Source organism: Anomaloglossus baeobatrachus, chromosome 5 (genome assembly GCF_048569485.1).
Source record: "Anomaloglossus baeobatrachus isolate aAnoBae1 chromosome 5, aAnoBae1.hap1, whole genome shotgun sequence".
NCBI classification, from domain to species: Eukaryota; Metazoa; Chordata; class Amphibia; order Anura; family Aromobatidae; genus Anomaloglossus; species Anomaloglossus baeobatrachus.
Window position 1 is genome coordinate 542,810,102 of NC_134357.1, and position 24,528 is coordinate 542,834,629.

The window sequence follows — 24,528 nt, forward strand, 5'->3', positions numbered from 1 at the left end:
TAAGGAATTAATTCAGTCCCTGTATGTGTCTCCTCCAGTTCTATCCAGTAAGAGGACAACACCAGAGAGATGTCCCCGTCCTCTTCTCCCACAGGACTGTAAACAAGAAGATCCCGATGTTCCTCAGGATCATCAGGTAGATGGAGAGAAGGTGCCATGAAATCTCCCTATGATGTGTAGACGGCTGTGAAGGTCTTGTGCTCAGTCTTGTTTTATCCTCCAGTATTATATGTGTTATACTTGTGTAATGAGAGCGGTGGAGATGGCAGGATTAGAGCTGATCATAGTTATGACTTCTCCATCTGTCTGTGACTTTTACAATATTTGTTTCAGGGTGAAGATCTGACCCATATTAATACTACAGAGACATATGTGAGAGGTGAGGAGTGGTGTAAAGAGGAGATTTCTACAGATAACTGCCCAGGTGAGTAGTAATCACTAAATCCAAAAAAGTCACAGCTTTCAGCACGACACAAAGATCCTATGTCCCACTGAATGTCAGGATAGTTGAAATCCCCCATAATAAGGACCTGATTATTATTATTAGTTGCCTTTTCAATTTTTTGCAGCATTTCACCCTCTACCTGTTCAGGTATGTTAGGAGGCTTATAGCAAATTCCATTATCCCCCTCTCAGTGTACATTTACCCTTGCTGACTCTACATTGCTGCAGCTCTTCCCAATGTCGTCATTGATCACAGGTCTTAAGTTAGATTTGATAAATATACACACCCCTCCACCTTTTTTATCTTTCCTATCCTTTCTGAATGTGGTGTAAACCCTCTACATTTTGAGAAACCGAAGTGCATGATGTAAAGGATATTGGGGGAGGGGGGATGGGGCGATGGGAATTGGTGTTGCTTTCCTTTTGTATGTGTATATTTACCGTATTTCTTTATCGTTCCTTTGGGAGACCCAGACCTTGACCTTGGGTGTTTAGCTTCTGCCTCCGGAGGACATACAAAGTACTACACCTAAAAGTGTAGCTCCTCCCTCTGAGCTTATACACCCCCTGGTGAGCCAGTCACAGCCAGTTTATCGCTTTGTGTTCAGGAGGCATACATCCACACATGCATTCTCATATGATTTTTTTTTTTGGATAAAGTATGAAGAAGTGCGGGTCCACGTCTGGACCCCCGGCATATCCCTTCTCACCCCACTGTGTCGGCGGTGTTGTAAGGTTGATTTCCAAGGCTGGAGCCTTACATGCCGTGCTCCATCACCATCCCTCGTGGGCTCTGGATTGAAGTGGGAGCCAGCGCGTCTCCATGCCTGGCAGGAGACCGGTCTCCGTCCACAGCCCCTTCAGGACCCTGCTGGACCGGAGCACTCATCCCCGGGGACCTGGCTCTGCGTCTCAGCAGCTAAGTACCTGAGACGTTCATATGTTGGGGGTCTATGTCATTTATTGTATGGGGAGAGTGTGTTTACTGTATTTGTTTTGGCATTTCCGGCGGGTCCTCTGGCTTTCGCCCGAGAACCGCGCCGATGGTGCCTGCGCGTCGGCCTCGCTGCTCAAATTTAGGCCCCGGCTTCGCCAGAGGCCTAGTTTCTGTTACCTGCCCTCGCATGTCACTCATGCAGAGGGACAGGCACGGCTCCTCCCGGCGGCCGTCCTGCACAGGGGAGGGACACTCCCCACTGCTTGTGCGTGACTCCTCCCCTGCAGGTCTCTATGGCCCTCCAGATCCCGCCTTCCTACAGAGACGCCCCCGTCCTGCCCCCTCTCTTCGCTCCGGCGGCCATTTTCTTGGACAGGGTTCACTCTGCGCTTGGCCATCCTGCACTCTGCATCCCTGCTGAGGTGCTGTGCTTTGGGAGTCCGGGCTTCGGGATCTGGAGGGCACACAACACCGCTTCCAGCGGTCTGGTAAGCCACAGCCGGTCTCTGGTTGTGGACCTCGGAATACACTCCCTGGGGTTCATTCTCTTTGGTAGAAGCTGTTTTCCCCACTCCAGCAGCATGTCTCACACGAGGAGCAAGGCTCCAAAGCTTTATACTGCATGCGCTGCATGTAATATCCTGCTGCCTGAACCGACACCTATCCACATTGTGATGTCTGCTCTAACTTTGAGGTGCCACAGCCTGGAGTCTCACCCCCAGTGGTCTCTCAGGCTGCTTCTGCACCTGTGGCTGAACCCCCGGCCTGGGTAGAGTCCTTTTCTAGGTCTATCTCCCAGTCATTTGCTGAGTCCATGGGACTTCTGTCCAGGACTTTGATGAATATGCATCAGCCCCCTTCACAGGGTGCCTCTAATGCTCTTGCTAAGGGTCCTTTAGGATCCCTATCCTCTGACCTCCGTCCACTGGAATTCACAGAGGATTCATCATCAGGGCACAGACCCCGTCCTCCTAAGAGGCTCCGCAGGGTTTCCCCTCCCTCCTCATCCCGCGGCTCTGATTCAAGAGCTGACTCACAGGATGAGGAGGATGCCTTTACAGGGGGGTCGGAGGCTAACTCCATGTGCCCCATTGATCTTTCCGAGGGTGACTCAGAACTTAGTGACTTGATTGCTTCCATTAATTCTGTACTGGATCTCAATCCGCCAGTATCAGAGGAGCAACCCTCTCTGGCAGAAAAACACCAGTTTACCTCGCCTAAGAGAATAAAGAGTGTGTTCTTTAACCACTCCAGTTTTCAAACCGCTGTGACCAAACCCAGGGCCTGTCCTGACAAACGCTTCCCAAAGTGTGGTTCTGATGACCGTTTCCCCTTTCCAGCTGAGGTGGTCAAGGAGTGGGCTCACTCCCCAAAGGTAGACCCTCCGGTGTCTAGGCTCTCAGCCCGGACCGTTGTGTCGGTGGCTGATGGCACTTCCCTTAGGGATGCCACTGACCGTCAGATTGACCTTCTGGCCAAATCCGTGTATGAAGCGGCGGGGGCTGCGTTTTCCCCAACGTTTGCAGCAGTGTGGGCTCTCAAAGCCATCTCTGCGTCTCTAGAGGAGATGCATTCCCTCACCAGAGAATCTATGCCCGAGATGGTTGCCTTAACTTCTCAAGCTTCAGCTTTTTCTTCTTATGCCATGTCTGCCATGCTAGAGGCTTCTCACCGCACTGCAGTGGCTTCGGCTAATTCCCTCGTTATCCGCAGGATCTTGTGGCTTCGAGAGTGGAAGGCAGATGCTTCTTCAAAGAAGTACCTTGCTGGGCTCCCTTTTGCTGGTTCCCGGCTGTTCGGTGAACAGCTGGATGAAATTATTAAAGAAGCTACTGGCGGGAAGAGTACTTCCATGCCACAAACCAAGACCAAGAAACCTGCCCAGGGTAGGATTCAGTCGAGGTTTCGCTCCTTTCGTTCCTCCAACTGGTCATCCTCTAAGCCCTCCGCCTCGTCCGCTAACTCAGCTAAGGACCAGAAATCCAACTGGCGCTCAAAAGCGCGTCCACAGAAGACCGCAGGAGGTCCTGCCACTAAGGCAGCCTCCTCGTGACTCTCTGCCCGTTCCAGCAACGTCCTTAGTCGGTGGCAGGCTCTCCCACTTTGGCGACGCTTGGTTTCAACAAGTCTCCGATCAGTGGGTGAGAGATATCATCTCTCACGGCTACAGGATAGAATTCTCTTCCAGCCCGCCAAACAGATTTTTTCTCTCAACTCCCCCCCGCTCCAAGGCCGCCGCCTTCTCACAGGCCGTGGCAGCCTTGCAGGCCAACGGAGTAATTGTACCGGTTCCCAGCCGGGAACGGTTCAGAGGTTTTTACTCAAACCTCTTCCTAGTCCCCAAAAAGGACGGTACCTTCCGACCCATCCTGGATCTCAAGCTTCTCAACAAGCATGTTCGGGTACGGCATTTTCGCATGGAGTCTCTGCGATCAGTCATTGCCTCAATGACCCAAGGGGATTTCCTGGCGTCCATCGACATCAGAGATGCCTATCTACACGTGCCAATTGCAGTTTCACACCAGCGTTCGCTACGCTTTGCAATAGGAGAAGATCATTTCCAATTCGTGGCTCTCCCCTTCGGGTTAGCCACGGCCCCTCCGGTATTCACCAAGGTCATGGCAGCAGTGATTGCGGTTCTGCACCTCCAGGGGTTGGCAGTGCTCCCTTACCTGGACGACCTTCTAGTGAAGGCTCCATCCAGCGCAGACTGTCAGCGGAGTGTCTCGCTCACTCTCGCCACTCTAGCCCAATTCGGGTGGCTTGTCAATCTTCCCAAATCCACTCTGACTCCGACCCAGAGTCTCACGTACCTAGGGATGCAGTTCGAGACTTTGCCGGCACTTGTGAAGTTGCCCTTAAACAAACAGCTGTCACTCCAGTTGGCGGTGCGCTCTCTCCTGAGGCCCCGCCGTTATACCCTCAGGCGTCTGATGCAGGTGCTGGGTCAAATGGTGGCGTCCATGGAGGCTGTTCCCTTTGCCCAGTTCCATCTGCGCCCCCTGCAGCTGGACATTCTCCGCTGTTGGGACAAGCGGCCTTCCTCCATACACAAGTTAGTGGCTCTGTCGCCACGGGCCAAGAGCTCTCTTCAGTGGTGGCTTTGGCCCCTCTCCCTGTCCCAAGGGCGCTCCTTCCTGGCCCCGTCCTGGGTGATTCTCACCACGGATGCCAGTCTATCCGGCTGGGGAGCGGTATGTCTCCACCACAGAGCACAGGGCACTTGGACTCCGTCCGAGTCAGCCCTTTCAATCAATGTTCTGGAAACCAGAGCCGTGCTTCTAGCTCTCCTAGCATTTCGCCACCTGCTGGCGGGCAGGCACATTCGAGTCCAGTCAGACAACGCGACAGCGGTTGCCTACATCAACCATCAAGGCGGGACACACAGCCGCCTGGCAATGATGGAGGTACAACGCATTCTTCAATGGGCGGAGGACTCCAGGTCCACCATATCCGCAGTCCACATCCCAGGCGTGGATAACTGGGAGGCAGATTATCTCAGCCGTCAAAGCGTGGACGGTGGCGAGTGGTCCCTGCACCCAGCAGTATTTCAGTCGATCTGCCGCAAATGGGGCACTCCGGACGTGGACCTAATGGCATCCCGTCACAACAATAAAGTTCCTGTCTACGTGGCTCGCTCCCACGATCCTCAGGCCTTCGCCGCGGACGCTCTGGTTCAGGACTGGTCCCAGTTTGGTCTGTCCTACGTGTTTCCCCCTCTAGCTCTCTTGCCCAGAGTCCTGCGCAAGATCAGAATGGAAGGTCGTCGAGTCATCCTCATTGCACCGGACTGGCCCAGGCGAGCTTGGTATACGGACCTGCTCCAACTGTTCGTAGAGATGCCGTGGCATCTCCCGGACCGTCCAGACCTACTCTCGCAAGGTCCGTTTTTTCCGCCTGAATTCTGTGGCCCTCAAATTGACGGCGTGGCTCTTGAGTCCTGGATTTTGACGGCTTCTGGTATTCCCCCTGAAGTCATCTCCACTATGACTCGGGCCCGCAAGTCTTCCTCTGCTAAGATCTATCACAGGACTTGGAAAATTTTCCTGTCCTAATGTCGCTCTACCGGCCATCCTCCTTGGCCATTCTCCTTGCCGACTCTTCTGTCTTTTCTACAGTCCGGTCTGCAGCTAGGACTGTCCCTCAACTCTCTCAAGGGACAAGTTTCGGCTCTGTCAGTTTTGTTCCAGCGGCGTCTCGCTCGGCTGGCTCAGGTCCGCACCTTCATGCAGGGTGCGTCTCACATCATTCCGCCTTACCGGCGGCCCTTGGACCCCTGGGACCTTAACTTGGTTCTCACGGTCTTGCAGAAACCCCCCTTTGAGCCTCTTAGGTAGGTTTCTTTGTATCGTCTGTCACAGAAAGTGGCCTTTCTGGTTGCCATAACTTCTCTTAGGAGAGTCTCTGATTTGGCTGCGCTCTCCTCGGAGTCGCCTTTTTTAGTCTTTCATCAAGACAAGGTGGTTCTCCGTCCGACTCCGGACTTTCTTCCTAAGGTGGTCTCTCCCTTCCACCTTAACCAGGACATTACCTTACCTTCCTTCTGTCCGGCCCCTGTTCATCGCTTTGAAAAAGCTCTACATACTCTAGATCTGGTGCTTGCTCTCCGGATCTATGTGTCTCGCACCACTGCGCTTAGGCGGTGCACCTCTCTTTTTGTGCTAACCACAGGTCGGCGCAAGGGCCTCCCTGCTTCTAAGCCGACCTTAGCCCATTGGATTAGGTCGACCATTTCGGACGCCTATCAGAGTACGCAGGCGCCTCCCCCGCCGGGGATCAAAGCACACTCGACCAGAGCTGTCGGTGCCTCTTGGGCTTTTAGGCACCAGGCTACGGCTCAACAAGTCTGTCAGGCTGCCACTTGGGCTAGCCTGCATACCTTCTCGAAGCACTACCAAGTGGATGCTCATGCTTCGGCAGATGTGAGCTTGGGCAGACGCATCCTTCAGGCGGCAGTCGCCCATTTGTGAAGTTAGGTTCTGCTTACTTCTTAGTTTTTTCTGTTTATTTCCCACCCAGGGACTGCTTTGGAACGTCCCAAGGTCTGGGTCTCCCAAAGGAACGATAAAGAAAAAGAGAATTTTGTTTACTTACCGTAAATTCTTTTTCTTATAGTTTTGTCTTGGGAGACCCAGCACCCTCCCTGTTGCCTGTTGGCAATTTCCTTGTTCCGCGTGTTTTCACCGGCTGTTGTCGTGGACAGAGTCTTCGGTTGTTCCGGCTCTTGCTCTGTTCTACTTGTGGGTGGCTATTCTCCTTCAGCGTTTGCACTAAACTGGCTGTGACTGGCTCACCAGGGGGTGTATAAGCTCAGAGGGAGGAGCTACACTTTTAGGTGTAGTACTTTGTGTGTCCTCCGGAGGCAGAAGCTAAACACCCAAGGTCAAGGTCTGGGTCTCCCAAGACGGAACTATAAGAAAAAGAATTTACGGTAAGTAAACAAAATTCTCTTTTTTTCGCTTTATAAAATGCACTTTTCCTCCCAAAAATTTGGGAGGAAAATGGGGGGTGCGTCTTATAATCCGAATATAGCGGTACCTGGGGGTCCTGTCCTGTGCGGCGAACGGGCGGCCGGGTGCCTGTGGCGGCGATCGGGTGCCTGTGGCTGAGTGCAAGCGGCCGGGTACCTGTGCTTGCGTGCGGTGGCAGCCGGGTACCCGTGGCTGTGTGCGGCCGGGCGCTGTGTGCGGCCGGGTGCCCGTGCGGGCGGCAGACGGCTGCCGCCCTCACACAGACACCTGGCTGCCGCCCTCACACAGGCACCTGGCTGCCACCCTCACACAGGCACCTGGCTGCCGCCTGCCTGCAAGCACAGGTACCCGGCCGCTTGCACGCAGGGTGGGCGGGCAGCCTGCTGGCTGCCACTCTATGCGTGCAGGGCGGGCAGCTGTGCAGCAAGTTACCCAGTTTGTCCGCGGTCCCACTTTCAAATGATGGCACCGGGTGCGGGCGCGTGCGCAGATGGAGCTCTTGGATGAGAGCTCCAGCTGCGCACGCGCTGCTCCGGGAGTCAGCGCGTGCGCAGATTGAGCCCTTGGATGAGAGCTCCATGTACACATGCGCCGCTCCGGGCGCCATCACTTGAATCGGGACCGCGGACACAGGGAAAACACGGCATCGGTCTGCTCCACCACTGAGCCGTCACCGCCGCTGCCACCACTGAGCCGTCACCGCCGCTGCCACCACTGAGCCGTCACCGCCGCTGCCACCACTGAGCCGTCACCGCCGCTGCCACCACTGAGCAATCATTTGAACCGGGACCGCGGACACTGGGACGCTCACTGCACCGGCCTGCTGCACGACTCACCCACCGCCGCCGCCTGCCAGCACAACCTGTGCCTCCTGTGACCCCGCTTCACCACCACTGCTGCCCCCCTCCGGTAAGAGAACACCAGAGTATAAGACGGACCCCATTTTTCTTTTTTTTTACCTTTTTTTATGTCTAAATTTGGAGTGCGTCTTATAATCCAGTGCGTCTTATAAAGCGGAAAATACGGTATGTTGTTGGAAAATGGTAATAAAAAAATGTCTGATTTAAAAATGTGATTTGGGCAAAATCCAAGGCTCAGGCTTCAGGGTTACTAATAATGTAGAAACCCTCTGATTGAGAGATGATGTACTTGAGTGGGGGATTGTTATTTGCAAGATGAGTAAAAGTTTTTATTGGTAACCTTTTTACCTACAAAATATTTTTACATGGCTTCTTATTCCAATATTTTGGAGGCAAAATGAACAAACAGTTGAAAACCACACTCTACTGGTTCATCCTATGAGGTATTTTATTGAATTAAACTGTCATTGTAATTAGTGAATAATTTAATTTTGCTACATAAGTTATTTCTATGGACATTTTAAGTAAAAATGTTCAAAAATATACAATAAGGATATTTTGTTAAAAAATAACTGGTTTTATTTTTAGCAGATGACTGTGACAGAAGATCAGGGAAAGAACAAAGATCTTCAATTTGTGAATCAGATGACTTTGAGATCACAGAGTATACAACTAAAGTGAATGACATTACTCCAGATACACCATCATCTCTTCACAGCAAAGATATATCAGCTGATCCTATGAAACAGGTCCTATCTTCTGATTCATTACAGACTACTAAGAAAATTAGAAGTCACAAAAGAGGCATTAAAAAAGGAACTCCTAAACCAAATAAGTCAATTTCACATTCAGAATGTGGAAATAGTTTTCTCCTCAAAACATCTTTTGTTCAACATCAAAAAATTTACATGGAGGAGAAGAGATATTCTTGTACCAACGGTGAGAGATACTTTAACCAGAAATCAGTTCCTGGTATGGATGAGAAAATTCATACTGGGGAGCCTTTTTCATGTTCAGAATGTGGGAAATGTTTTGTACAGAAACCAGATCTTGTTACACACCAGAGATCTCACACAGGGAAGAAGCCTTTTCCATGTCCAGAATGTGGGAAATGTTATAGCGGTAAGTCAGCTCTTGTTATGCACCAGAGAGTTCACACAGGGGAGAAGCCTTTTTCGTGTTCAGAATGTGGGAAATGTTTTGTACAGAAATCAGTTCTTGTTATACACCAGAGAGCTCACACAGGAGAAAAGCCTTTTTCATGTTCAGAATGTGGGAAATGTTTTGTACAGAAACCAGAACTTGTTACACACCAGAGATCTCACACAGGGGAGAAGCCTTTTTCATGTTTAGAATGTGGGAAATGTTTTGTACAGAAATCAGGTCTTGTTTCACACCAGAGAGCTCACACAGGGGAGAAGCCTTTTTCATGTACAAAATGTGGGAAATGTTATGGACGTAAAACAGGTCTTATTGCACACCAGAGAACTCACACAGGGGAGAAGCCATACTCCTGTTCAGAATGTGGGAAATCTTTTGCACAGAAAACACATCTTGTTAACCACAAGACATATCATTCAGGGAAGAAGCCATTTTCATGTTCAGAATGTGAGAAATGCTTTACCCAGAAATCGCATCTTATTACACACCAGAGAGTTCACACACGAGAAAAGCTTTTTTCATGTTTAGAATGTGGGAAATGTTTTGTACAGAAATCAGGTCTTGTTACACACCAGAGAACTCACACAGGGGAGAAGCTTTTTTCATGTTCAGAATGTGGGAAATGTTTTGTACAGAAATCAGGTCTTGTTACACACCAGAGAACTCACACAGGGGAGAAGCCTTTTTCATGTTCAGAATGTGGGAAATGTTTCGTACAGAAATCAGTTCTTGTTTCACATCAGAGAACTCACACCGGGGAAAAGCCTTTTTCATGTTCAGTATGTGGGAAATGTTATGGAGGTAAGACAGGTCTTGTTACACACCAGAAAATTCACACAGGGGAGAAGCCTTTTTAATGTTCAATGTGTGGGAAATGTTATGGAGGTAAAACAGGTCTTGTTACACACCAGAGAACTCACACAGGGGAGAAGTCATACTCATGTTCAGAATGCGGGAAATGTTTTGCACAGAAAACACATCTTGTTAACCGCAAGACAAGTCATACAGGGAAGAAGTCATTTTAACCCCTTCACGACCATGGACGGATATATCCGTCATGGAGCGTGTCCCGTTAAGCCCCGCCCCCTGCCGCGGGCAGGCGGCGGGGATCGGCGCACATATCAGCTTTAATCAACAGCTGACATGTGTGCCTACATGTTCCGAGTGGAATCGCAAAGTCTGGCAGCGAGATGTAAATGCGCGCGGCCATGTTTTTTACTTACCACCGCCCCCACCGGAAGTCACGTGAGTGATCTTTGATCGTGACTTTCGGGGGTTGCCATCGTAGCACAGGGTCATGTGATGATGCCTGCAGCTATGACGTTTTACTTTAGTTTTCACCCGGCCGGGAGCAGGGTGAAAACAAGTGTGAATGAATTTGCTGTTTACAGCTGTATAGCTGTGATCAGCAGATAGATAATAGCTATCGGATTGCTGATCGCTATAGCCCCCTAGGGGGACTAGTAAAATAAAAAAAAAGTTAAAAGTTTTAAAAAATAAAAAAAAAAAAACCTAAAAGTTCAAATCACCGCCCTTTCCCCCCATTGAAAATTAAAGGGTTAAACAATAAATAAATATACACATATTCCGTATCGCCGCGTTCAGAAATGCCCGATCTATCAAAATATAAAATCAATTAATCTGATTGGTGATCGGCGTAGTGGCAAAAAAATTCCAAACGACAAAATTAAGTTTTTTGGTCGCCGCAAGTTTTACACAAAATGCAATAACAGGCGATCAAAACGTAGCATCTGCGCAAAAATGGTACCATTATAAACGTCAGCTCGAGACGCCAAAAATAAGTCATCACTGAGCCATAGATCCCAAAAAATGAGAACGCTACGGGTTTTGGAAAATGGCGCAAAAAAAACATACGCCACTTTTATTTGACAAATTTCTGAATTTTTTTTTAACCCCTTAGATACAAGTAAACCTATACATGTTTGGTGTCTACAAACTCGCACTGACCTCAGGCATCGTACCCACACATCAGTTTTACCATATAGTGAACACGGTGAATAAAACATCCCAAAAACTATTGTGCCATCACACTTTTTTTTGCAGTTTTTCCCCACTTGGAATTTTTTTGCTGTTTTCCAGTACACCATATGGTAAAACTTATGGTTTCATTTAAAAGTACAACTTGTCCCTCAAAAAACAAGCCCTCATATGGCAAGATTGACGGAAAAATAAAAAAGTTACGGCTCTCGGAAGAAGGGGAGCAAAAAACAAAAATGCAAAAACGGAAAGTGCCCCGGGGCTGAAGGGGTTAAGGTTCAGAATGTGGGAAATGTTTTAACCAGAAATCGCATCGTATTACATACCAGAGAATTCCCACAGGGGAGAAGCCGTACTAATACCTAGGTTCTGAAATGTGAATTATTTGAAAATCATATTTTGTTTACTATCAAAAATAATTCACATGGAGAGAAATTATACATTTTATTGACAAATTGTACAAAAACCATATAACAGACCGTAGTATAATTTAATGACAAATGGAAATTACTTTAGAACGTGCCTTATATTTTGGACTATGACACACTTTTAACATGAAGAAATCTTGCTAATAAGTGAGTGCCTGTTACAGTCGAGAGGCAGCTTACTGTAATGATGTAGAATGCTGACAGTGTCCTTCTTAATTACTGAGAGAACTGCTCTCTTACCTACTGACCCACAATGATCTGTTTGATTGGTGCACAGCAGGAGATAAAGTTACAGACACTTCCACTGAGGCTGCATGTCCTGAGTGAGCAGCAGAAGAACCTTCCACCGCAGGGTCTTTTGGGCCATGTAATCAATCACATGACCTGAAAGGAACTACAAAATGGGGTAGTGTATACACAGTGAATGTTTATATAAATGTATATTTTTAGCAGAGCTGTGTATCCAATGATGAGTAGAAATAAGTGGACCCGTGGAAGTTCGGGTTCTTTGGGTTCACCTGGATTTTTTAAAGTTCTGTTCTGGACTCGACCTGAACTTCATTTGAAGGCACTGATTGGCAGTTTGTGTCTCCGCCCACGTGCAGGTAGCCATAAAACACTTTCGGGGGAGGGTGGACTTTTTTTTGTTTTTTTCATTTTACTTTATTTTTTTGTGTCTGCACACTACATCTGGTCATGCTGTTATTACCCTCCGTGCGAGCAATTCAAACACTGTAAGCGGCTCGCACAGGGCTGAGCATCAAGTACACCTGAAAACAGCGCTGCTCGCTTGAGTGCTTTGCATACGTAAATCACCTGAACCCGAACGCTGATTTTTTTTTTTTTTTTTTTAATGTAAAGTCTGGGTTCTGTACGAACACTGAACATCAGGTTCGCTCATCTCTACTGAGGAGCTAAGGGGGAACAATGTTTTGAACTTTCGACTTTCAGCCTGGATATCTCACTACCCAGCAGTTTTCTGCAAGACTCTACCATCATTTTATAGACAATCATCTTGGCTATTTCATATATAACTTTGACTTGCAACTATTTAGCATATGATTAGTTATGCAGATTCTTGTCATATCACTGTATTGTTAAAAATTTGCTCAGAACAATCTGAATTTCAATTATTATTATTTTGTACACTACCGTTCAAAAGTTTGGGGTCACCCAGATAATTTTGTCTTTTTTATGAAAAATCATACTTTTATTTATCAAGTGAGTTGCATAATGAATAGAAAATATAGTCTAGACATTGACGAGGTTAGAAATAATGATTTTTACTTGAAATAATAATTTTCTCCATCAAACTTTGCTTTCGTCACAGTGCTCCTTTGCAGCAATTCCAGCTTTGCAGACCTTTGGCATTCTAGCTGTTACTTTGCGGAGGTAATCTGGAGATATTTCACCCCATGTTTCCAGAAGCCCCTTACAAGTTGGATTGGCTTGTTGGGCACTTTTTTCATACCTTATGGTCAAGCTGCTCCCACAACAGCTCAATAGGGTTGAGATCTGATGACTGGGCTGGCTACTCCATTACAGATAGAATACCAGCTGGTTGCTTCTTCCCTAAATAGTTCATGCATAATTTGGAGGTATACTTTGGGTCATTGTACCGTTGTAGGATGAAATTGGCTTCAATCAAGTGCTGTCCATAGGTTATGGCATGGCGTTGCAAAATGGAATGACAGCCTTCCTTAGTCAAAATCCCTTTTACCTTGTACAAATCTCCCACTTTACCAGCACGAAAGCAAACCCAGACCATCACATTACCTCCACCATGCTTGACAGATGGCGTCAGACACTCTTCCAGCATCTTTTCAGTTCTGCGTTTCACAAATGTTCTTCTGTGTGATCGAAACACCTCAAACTTCAATTCGTCTGTCCATAACACTTTTTTCCAATCTTCCTCTGTCCAATGCCTGTATTCTTTTGCCCATATTAATCTTTTCCTTTTATAAGCCAGTCTCAGATATGGCTTTTTCTTTGCCACTCTGCCCTGAAGGCCAGCTTCCCGGAATTGCCTCTTCAGTATAGACGTTGACACTGGTGTTTTGTGGTTACTATTTAATGAAGCTGCCAGTTGAGGACCTGTGAGGCATCAATTTCTCAAACTAGAGGCTCTAATGTACTTGTCTTGTTGCTCAGTTGTGCAGCGGGGAGTCCAACTTCTTTTTCTATTCTGGTTAGAGCCTGTTCATGCTCTCCTCTGAAGGGAGTAGTACACACCATTTTAGGAAATCTTCAGTTTCTTGGCAATTTCTTGCATGGAATACCCTTCATTTCTAAGAACAAGAATAGACTGTCGAGTTTCACATGAAAGTTCTCTTTTTCTGGCCATTTTGAGAGTTTAATGAAACCAACAAATGTAATGCTCCAGATTCTCAATATTTATATAGGTGTACGGCACTCCTGGGGTTATCATTGGTGCTCAGATAGGGTCCAACCCAGTATTCACATAGAAAAAAGAATCCGGCACTAAATATTGTGATGAACAAAAAAAAAATCCCTTTAATTCATATAGTGTATAATATCGACATTTCGGTCAATCTGACCTTCCCCGTGTATACACTGAGAATTAGAAGAAAAACATAAATTAAAATAATCAATAATCATAACCATTTAAATACAATAGTTACAATGACATAAATAGTCATTATTGTAGCTGGGATAACAGACAAGTTCAGTCAAAGAAATTGGTTTCAATCACCATTACAAAACCAAAATATATTCATAATGGAACAAGATTATTAAATGGTAGATCACCAAAATCAAAATAAATCACCATAACTTGCAATTACAGTGATATAGTATCTCAGGTATAACAAAATAAACAAAAATATTGCAAGACTGAATACCTGCATTTAATATCATATTATAAATTATATCTATGTGAATTAAAGAATCATATGGTGGTGACTTGAAACAAATCACTGTACATGGAATGTCCGCATTGAATAATAATACAACGAAATGTTATAATACATGCTGGCGTGGGTATATGAAATATATGATAACAATATACTGAATGAAGGACAGGTCACTGTATGAGTGACATGATCAGCTTGTAAAAGTAATACAGGGGTGATGAGTACCTGTCACACGTGCTGGACACAATTATTCACAAATAAGGAATTTAGTTCAGCTCACCACTCCAAAGCAGGTATCTCCAACTTCTGGTCCGGTGCACAAAACAAGTGGTTTGGCTTCCACGGCTGAATAATCAGTCACATCAAGAGGAGGAGGGGAGGAGAGAAGATCCAGCACCGACGTATTAAAAAAATCCTTAATTCAAAATTCATAAAAAAGGTAATTCCAACCAAGTGCAGAATATATTTACGCTTGACGCGTTTCAGAGAAATTGGACTCCTTAACCCCTTCAGCCCCCAGCCTGTTTTCACCTTAAAGACCCGGCCATTTTTTGCTATTTTGACCAGTGTCACTTTGACAGGTTATAACTCTGGAACACTTCAACGGATCCTGGCGATTCTGAGATTGTTTTTTCGTGACATATTGTACTTCATGTCAGTGGTAAATTTAGGCCGATATGTCTTGCGTTTATTTGTGAAAATTTCGGAAATTTAGCGAAAATTTTGAAAATTTTGCAATTTTCAAAATTTGAATTTTTATGCCCATAAATCTGAGAGATATGTCACACAAAAAAGTTACTAAATAACATTTCCCACATGTCTACTTTACACCAGCGCAATTTTTGAAAAAAAAAATTTTCCGTTAGGAAGTTAGAAGGGTTCAAAGTTCATCACCAATTTCTCATTTTTCCAACAAAATTTACAAAAAAAAATTGTTTAGGTACCACATCACATTTGGAGTGATTTGAGAAACCTAGGCGACAGAAAATACCCAAAAGTGACCCAATTCTAAAATCTGCACCCCTCACTCTGCTCAAAACCACATCCAAGAAGTTTATTAACCCTTTAGGAGCTTCACAGCAACCAAAGCAATGTAGACGAAAAAATGAAAATTTTACTTTTTTAACACAAAAATGTTACTTTAGCCATAAAAATTAGTATTTTCACAAGGGTATCAGGAAAAATGCATCATAAAATGTATTGTGCATTTTCTCCTGAGTACGCAGATACCCCATATGTGGTGGAAATCAAATGTTTGGGCACACAGCAGGACTCGGAAGGCAAGGAAGGAGCGCCATTTGAATTTTTGAGTGCAAAATTAGCTGCACTCATTAGCGGACGCCATGTCGGGTTTGAAGACTCCCCGAGGTGCCTAAACAATGGAGCTCCCCCACAAATGACCCCATTTTGGAAACTAGAGCCCTCAAATATTTTTTCTAGATGTTTGATGTGCACTTTGAACCCCTGGGGGCTTCACAGAAGTTTATAACGTTGAGCCGTGAAAAGAAAAAATTTTTTTTTTACCACAAAACTGTTGCTTCAACCAGGTAGCTTTTTTTATCACAAGGGTATCAGGAAAAAATGCACCATAAAATTTATGGTGCATTTTCTCCTGAGTACGCAGATACCCCATATGTGGTGGAAATCAAATGTTTGGGCGCACGGCAGGACTCGGAAGGCAAGGAGCGCCATTTCACAGCAAAATTGGTTGGAATTATTAGCGGACGCCATGTTTCATTTGGAGACCCCCCTGAAGTGCCTAAACAATGGAGCTCCCCCACAATTGACCCCATTTTGGAAACTAGACCCCTCATGGAATTTATCTATCTGTTTAGTGAGCACTTTGAACCCCTGGAGGCTTCACAAACGTTTGTAATGTTCAGCCGTGAAAATATTTTATTCTTTTTTTTACCACAAAATTGTTTTTTCAAACAGGTAGCTTTTTTTTCCACAAGGGTATCAGGAAAAAATGCACCATAAAATGTATTGTGCAATTTCTCCTGAGTACGACGATACCTCATATGTGGTGGAAATCAATTGTTTGGGCGTACGGCGGGGCTCAGAAGAGAAGGAGCGCCATTTCACAGTAAAATTGATTGGAATTATTAGCAGACGCCATGTTTCATTTGGAGACCCCCTGAGGTGCCTAAACAATGGAGCTCCCCCACATGTGATCCCATTTTGGAAACTAGACCCCCCCCCATACAAAAAAAATTAGTTTGGCGAAATAAAAAATACAGACATCAGTAAAAAAAAAAAAAAAAAAAGAGCGCCTGCCACTAAGACCAGTGCCAAACGTGAGAGCAATGCACGAGTCTCGCATCGCATCATCCACTGCAGTCTGGAAGCGAGCAACTGCGCTGGATAATGCGATGCGAGAGGGCGGGGCGGCAGATGAGAAAGGGCGCAGCGGATGGAAGATGGGAAAGGGCGCAGCGGATAGAGGAGCGGCAGAGGATGGGAAAGGGCGCAGCGGATGGATGATGGGAAATGGCGCAGCGGATGGATGGGAAATGGCGCAGTGGATGGAGGAGCGGCAGAGGATGGGAAAGGGCGCAGCGGATGGATGATGGGAAATGGCGCAGCGGATGGATGGGAAATGGCGCAGTGGATGGAGGAGCGGCAGAGGATGGGGGGGGTGAGATGGGGATACCTACCTTACAGGATGGATCTAGGCAGCAGGATCACAGCAGACAGAAGAGGCAGCAGATGAAGGAGGCAACAGATCGAGGAGGGTGAGAGGGGGCAGTAGATGGAAAATGGGAGAGAGCAGGCAGCAGATCGGGGAGGGGGGCAGAGTCTGATGGGAGAGAGAGATGGCACATGTAGGGGAAGGGAGGGGGGCTTGCAGCACATGTAGGGGGAGGGAGGGGGGCTTGCAGCACATGTAGGGGGAGGGAGGGGGGCTTGCAGCACATGTGCTGCAAGCCAGCCACCCTCCCCCCACATGTGCTGCAAGCCAGCCACCCTCCCCCCACATGTGCTGCAAGCCAGCCACCCTCCCCCCACATGTGCTGCAAGCCAGCCACCCTCCCCCCACATGTGCTGCAAGCCAGCCACCCTCCCCACGTGGGGGGAGGGTGGCTGGCTTGCAGCACATGTGGGGGGAGGGTGGCAAGCCAGCCACCCTCCCCCCACATGTGCTGCAAGCCAGCCACCCTCCCCCCACATGTGCTGCAAGCCAGCCACCCTCCCCCCACATGTGCTGCAAGCCAGCCACCCTCCCCCCACATGTGCTGCAAGCCAGCCACCCTCCCCCCACGTGGGGGGAGGGTGGCTTGCAGCACATGGAGGGATAGGTGGTGTGGCGATGGAGAAGGGGCAGCCGATGAAGGAGGCGGCGGCGGCGGCCGCCGATCGGGAGCAGCAGCGGCTGAAAAAGGTGGGTGCGACGGCGGCGGGGACAGTGGCGAGCATGGCGGCGGGGACGGCGGTGGATCGGGAGCGGCGGCGGGGACGGCGGTGGATCGGGAGCGGCGGCGGCGGGGACAGCGGTGGAGCGGGAGCATGGCGGCGGGGACGGCGGTGGATCGGGAGCGGCGGCGGAGACAGCGGTGCAGCGGGAGCATGGCGGCGGAGACAGCGGTGGAGCGGGAGCATGGCGGCGGGGACGGCGGTGGATCGGGAGCGGCGGTGGAGACAGCGGTGCAGCGGGAGCATGGCGGCGGAGACAGCGGTGCAGCGGGAGCATGGCGGCGGGGACGGCGGTGGATCGGGAGCGGCGGCGGAGACAGCGGTGCAGCGGGAGAATGGCGGCGGAGACAGCGGTGCAGCGGGAGAATGGCGGCGGGGACGGCGGTGGATCGGGAGCGGCGGCGGAGACAGCGGTGCAGCGGGAGCATGGCGGCGGAGACGGCGGTGCAGCGGGAGCATGGCGGCGGGGACGGCGGTGGATCGGGAGCGGCGGCGGAGACAGCGGTGCAGCGGGAGCATGGCGGCGGAGACGGCGGTGCAGCGGGAGCATGGCGGCGGGGACGGCGGTGGATCGGGAGCGGCGGCGGAGGCAGCGGGAGCATGGCGGCGGGGACGGCGGTGGATCGGGAGCGGCGGCGGCGACAGCGGTGCAGCGGGAGCATGGCGGCGGGGACGGCGGTGGATCGGGAGCGGCGGCGGAGACAGCGGTGCAGCGGGAGCATGGCGGCGGGGACAGCGGTGAAGCGGCAGCAGCGGCGGGGCGATCGGAGACAGCAGCGGCGGGGCGATCGGAGACAGCGGCGTGGACAGCGGTGAAGCGGGAGCAGCGGCGGGGCGATCGGAGACAGCGGCGGTGAAGCGGGAGCAGCGGCGGGGCGATCGGAGACAGCGGCGGTGAAGCGGGAGCAGCGGCGGGGCGATCGGAGACAGCGGCGGGGACAGCGGTGAAGCGGGAGCAGCGGCGGGGCGATCGGGGACAGGGGCGGGCGGCGGGGCGATCGGGGACAGGGGCGGGCGGCGGGGACAACAACTTACCGCTCTCCTCGGCTTCCAGGGACGGTCACAGGCCGCAGATCCACATTGATTGGAGAGAGCGGTCACAAGACCGGTCTCTCCAATCAGAGCTGGGGGCGGGTGAAGCATCGATCACCCAGCTCCAGCCAATGGCCAGTGCTACAGCAGCACTGATCAGGGCTGGATTTCAATGTTCCAGCCATTTTCAATGGCTGGAACATTACAGTGGCTGTAATTGGCTGAGCGGCGTTCGTCAGCCAATCACAGCCTCTGTAGGTTCGGGGAGGAGGCACCACCCCTCCTGAGGTCAGGCAGAGGTCCCCTCCTTCCCGAATCCACCGTTTAAGTAAATAAATTTCACTCCCCGGGGCTCCGGGACCGCGATTTCGCCAGGACGTACTGAGTACGTCATGGGTCGTTTAGCACCATGTGACCATGACGTACTCAGTACGTCCAAGGTCGTTAAGGGGTTAATCATAAGCAACAGTTGTTGCTTATAAATAAGGAGTGTACTTTCTCCGAAACGCGTCAAGCGTAAATATATTCTGCACTTGGTTGGAATTACCTTTTTTATGAATTTTGAATTAAGGATTTTTATTACGTCGGTGCTGGATCTTCTCTCCTCACCTCCTCCTCTTGATGTGACACAATTATTCAGCTGTGAGTAGCAAACAGGGAATCTGTGATATAAAGAAGCATGGAAGTGAGCATACCGGAATGTAATATAATGGACTACAGGTGCCAGCCATAGATACAGCAGGAGTCTAAGGAGGAATAAAAACTTACCAATCAGGTGGATATAGTGAGCGCTGAACGCCTGTGGATAGCAAAGTTGCTGTGGTGAATGGCGTGACTGACATGTGAATGGGCGGGCTTCTTAAACCTAGTGCATGGTGATAGGTGCTGTGGGACCGGAAGTGACACTGGTCCCGCGCTTTCACTATAGTATGTGAATCAGCAAAGGCTGGCCAAATGTCATATCCTGTGACGCAAGCAGAACTACTGTCGTGGTTGGCAATGGATGGCAGTTCCTGGGAACATATGGAAAGAGCGAGTGCGCATGTATGAAAATAAAAGGTTGATGTGACCGTGATCCGAACTGTGAATAAGGATAGGCAGATTAGACCTAGAGAATGATGGAAAATAGAAAAAAAGAAGTCTGCTATTTGAGAAGAGAAAAGAAAGGGAAAGAGAATAAGACAAATGATAAATTGAAAAATAAACAATAGGAAAATATAAATAAAAATAAAAAAAAAATATAATAAAGATAAAAATAAATAATAAAAATAAGGAAGATTGAAAAGAGAAAAAGAAAGGAAAGGAGCAAAATAGGGGGTTTATTTAGGAAAGAAAAGAGATGGGAATGGAAGAAAAAGAATTAACGGGAAAAGTGAAAGAGTGGTACCGATCCTGTGAAACTGTACCTATTGAGTTTCTCTTTGTTTCTGCTGGATGCAATTATAATAAACATAAGGGGTATTCCAAAAATAATGTACTGCACTGTATTTTTCCATATATGATCACAAGTTTGTGCCTTGAGAGAGTGATAAGCAGAGATTCATTTATAAATGAATGTATTTGTTTTTGATTATTTCTATTTAAAAAGGAAGATTAATTCTTAATATGGCCACTAGATGGTATAGTTTCTTCTTATTTATAGGAACCTTGTGTAAGGAATCTCTGAATGATGTAATATAATAATAATAATTATTCATTTATATAGCACTATTGATTTCACAGCGCTTTACATACATTGGACATTGTAACCACCATTGTTATATTTCTCTCTCTTGCTTTTTATGATATACTCTGTATCACATGATATGTAACGGTAAATATTCAACACAAGCTTTGTTACTTGATTCATGTGGAATTCTGCATACCCAAGGGTTCACCAAGCTCCCATTCTGTGGTCATTAACTGAAATACTTAATTGTATTTTAATTTTTTTCTCAATAAAATGTTGTTGATTTATTTTCTGTGCAAAAAAAAAAGACTGATTTTTTTGTCTAAAACATGTCCAAATGGAGGCAGCACTCATGAGTCGTAAAACTGGAACTCTATTTATGTTAATGTGTTTATGTAGTACAGATCTATGTGAATACAGATGTGCATATGTGACACACCCAGCTCCAGGGCCGGGGGTTAAGGCCGCTTTACATGCAACGACATCGCTAACGAGATGTTGTTGGGGTCACGTAATTCGTGACGCACATCCTGCCTCGTTATCGACGTCATTGCGTGTGAAACGCACAAACGACCGTTAACGATCAAAATTACTTACCTAATCCTTGATCGTTAACTCGTCGTTCCTTTCCCGACTATCTTTGCTGTTGCAGGACGCAGGTTGTTCGTCGTTCCTGCAGCAGCACACATCGCTACGTGTGACACCACAGGAAGGAACATCACCTTTCCTGCGGCCGCCCGAAATGAGGAAGGAAGGAGGTGGGCGGGATGTTCGAGCCCCTCATCTCCGCCCCTCTGCTTCTATTGGGCAGCCGCTTAGTGACACTGCTGTGACTCTAAACGAACCGCCCCCTTAGAAAGGAGGCGGTTCGCCGGCAACAGCGACGTCGCTAGGCAGGTAATTATGTGTGACGGGGACTAACAATATTGTGCGCCACAGGCAGCGATTTGTTCGTGACGCACAAACGACGGGGGCGGGTGGGATTTGTGCTTTGACATCACCTTTTGTGTACCATAGCAAAGTGTCTAGATACCGCTGATATACCCATCAAATGTGTATTAGGTACATAAGACAGGTGCTTTCTAATTCTCTATTTCAAAGGGCCCATTGTACAACCAATGTACTGCAGATGGCAGTCAGTACATTCTATCATATATATCACAAATTCAGTATAACAGTAGATAAATTATGTAATGTTAGGTATCACCAGTAACCGCCGGGGAAAAAACTTTAGTTTTAGATGCAAAGCCGCAGCATTTGCAGTGGTTCACTCCACATCTAAAAAAGCCAGTTAATTCCAACCACGTCGCTGTTTGAACCCTTTGATGTTGAGACTTGAACAGACTAGGCGACAAAATACTTTGCAAGGTAGGTGCCCATTTTGCTTCAAATCGGATTTCATTAGTTTTTAAAATAGCCTTAATTTTTGGATCTTTATTTAACACGGGCAAATATTTTTTCAAAATATTTTTAATAAATTTAAACTGCTCACTATATTGTGTAGAAAAGGTGATAATCTCATTATTCTTATTTAACCCCAATTCACCATTCTTAATTTTATCTTTTAATAATTCTTTCCTGTCTAAATTTTCTACTATATGTTTGGCTCTATTAATAGTCCAAGGAGGATATTCTCATTCTCTTAGTTTGGACCCCAATATTGATACTTCCCTATGATAAGATTGTGTCTGTGTACTATTTCTTTTCATTTATATGAACTCCCCTACTGCTACATTTTTCACCACGTGTTTTGGATGACACGATCTAGCATTGAGAGTGATATTACATGCCAATGGTTTACAGTAGGGTGCTATATTGATTTTATTATTATTATGCACATATAATTTGATCTCTAAGAAACTAATTTCTGTATTGTGAATATTTTTAGTAAATTTAAAGTTATAGTTATTATTGTCAATATATTAAAAAAACCTTTCAGCTTCTATTTCAGTACCCTTCCAGATTATCAGTATGTCATCTATATACCTCTCCAGCCAAAACAAATTATGAAAAAATGGGCTATTGTCTGAATATAAATAATTCTCTTCCCATACTGCCATCACGATGTTTGCTAGAGATGGTGAAAAAACTGCTCCCATACTCACTCCTTGTAACTAAATAAAACCGGCTGTCAAAAGAAAAATAATTATGGCTGAGGAGGTACACAACTGACGCTACTAGAAAGTCTTTAATGACTATATCATAGTTACTATAAGTATCCAAAAAATATGTTAGACTAGAAACTGCTACATTATGGGGTTTTGATGGATAAAGTCCAATAACATCACAGGTAATCCAATGAAATTCATCCTCCCATGTAACATTCTCTAGCATAGAAACTGTGGATTTAGTATCTCTAATATAGCTAGGAATAAACTTTAATAAGCAGCTGCAAATAATGATCTATCAATTTTCCTAATCACTCATTCAATCCTCCTATGCCTGCTACTATCGGTCTTAAGGGAGGGTGGAAGATGTCTTTATGCACTTTTGGAAGAGAATGACAGATCGGCAATACTGGAAATTCTACCAAAAGATAATATATTTTTTTTATCAATAGCTTTAATATGTAGCCCTTCTTCAAGTAATAATATAAGTTCTTTTTTATATTTTTCTGTAGGATCAACAGGTAATTCCCTATACACATTCTCATTTCCCAAATCTTTTAAATTAAGTTTTTTATATAACCCGGAATTTAATAGCACAATGGAACCGCCTTTGTCAGAATTTTTAATAAGCAAATCCTTATTATCACTTAAATCTTTCAAGGCATTTCTCTCTTCCCTCGTTAAGTTGTCATATTTTTTGCTCTCTAACTTCATTTTTTTATTTAAATCTATCAATTCTATTTCCACCATTTCTTGAAAAATATCTAACACCTGCGGCCTCGAACTCAATGGATAATAAGACAGGTTAGGCATATCCAATGTGTCAGTCAAAAAAATATAATTTTCCTTAGCATTTTTTTCCAAGGACATGGAGATCTAGCAATGTACTTTGTTCTGAAAAATTAAAAAAATCTTGACTACTTTGAGTGACTTTAGAAGATTGTCTCTCTTTTACTTTATTTTCCTCTGAAAAATGACATTTTATTGTCAAGTTCCTGACAAACCTATTCATATCCAAAAGAGTGGAAAAAACATCACAATTATTTGTTGGAGCAAAACCGAGTCCTTTTGATAACAGATTGATTTGGGCTTCAGATAGTATATAACTTGATAGGTTCCAGACTGGAATAGCCGCCACCACTTTTTCCTGCTCTGTGTGCTGTATCTTCTGTGTTTTCTGCTTGCCCTGCATCATTTTTTGCCTTTTTATATCCATAGTTGTTTCTATGCAGCGGGGGCCATTGTTCATGAGAAGTACTGGCTGACATGAAGAATCCGAAATATCTTCTGAGTTATTAGAGAAAGTACTGTCCATAGTAGAATTAGGGTTTTTAAATGACACTTTTTTATTTTTAAATGGATGTCTTTTATTGCTGTTCCTTAAAATAGAATATGGACCTCTACTCCAGTTGTACACTTTATTTTGCTTGTAGTCCTCTGTATCTCTATTAAATTTTCTCTTTTTAGTCTCTGTAATATTGGATGCAAGTTTACTTAAATTTTCAGAGATTTTCTCCTGTATTATACCAAATTATTTTTGACCCGAGTAAGCATTGGCTGAGGTCTGTAGATCTTTAATCTCCTTTCTGATCTCACTTAGTGTTTTTTCCTCTTCATCAACGATCAGCTGTATTAACTTTAAGGAACATTGACTGAGAATGTCATCCCATTTGTCTTGAAAACTTTGATCATACTGTGTGGTTATTTTTTTCTTTATTCGTAACCCTCTGGGAATCATATGATGCCTTAAGCCGGCTTTACACGCTACAATACAGTTAGGTCCAGAAATATTTGGACAGTGACACAAGTTTTGTTATTTTAGCTGTTTACAAAAACATGTTCAGAAATACAATTATATATATAATATGGGCTGAAAGTGCACACTCCCAGCTGCAATATGAGAGTTTTCACATCCAAATCGGAGAAAGGGTTTAGGAATCATAGCTCTGTAATGTATAGCCTCCTCTTTTTCAAGGGACCAAAAGTAATTGGACAAGGGACTCTAAAGGCTGCTTTACACGAGTCGATCCATCGTGCGATTTATTTTGCAAAGTCTTTTTTTTTTTTTTGTTTGTATCGCTGATAGGTAGTTGTCCATGTGTCACACGTTGAGTGTTGTCAAACGACCACAAA

The 24,528-nt window shown here is 46.3% G+C and overlaps 1 protein-coding gene across 1 annotated transcript in view; it reads left to right on the forward strand.

The window, feature by feature from the left end:
- The window catches only part of LOC142312216 (uncharacterized), a 240,110-nt gene that overhangs the window by 112,898 nt on the left and 102,684 nt on the right, over positions 1–24,528 (forward strand). The window contains 3 exon segments of the mRNA XM_075351123.1: positions 39–136; positions 334–424; positions 8,304–9,647. Of these exon segments, the coding sequence (XP_075207238.1) occupies positions 39–136; positions 334–424; positions 8,304–9,647 (1,533 nt within the window).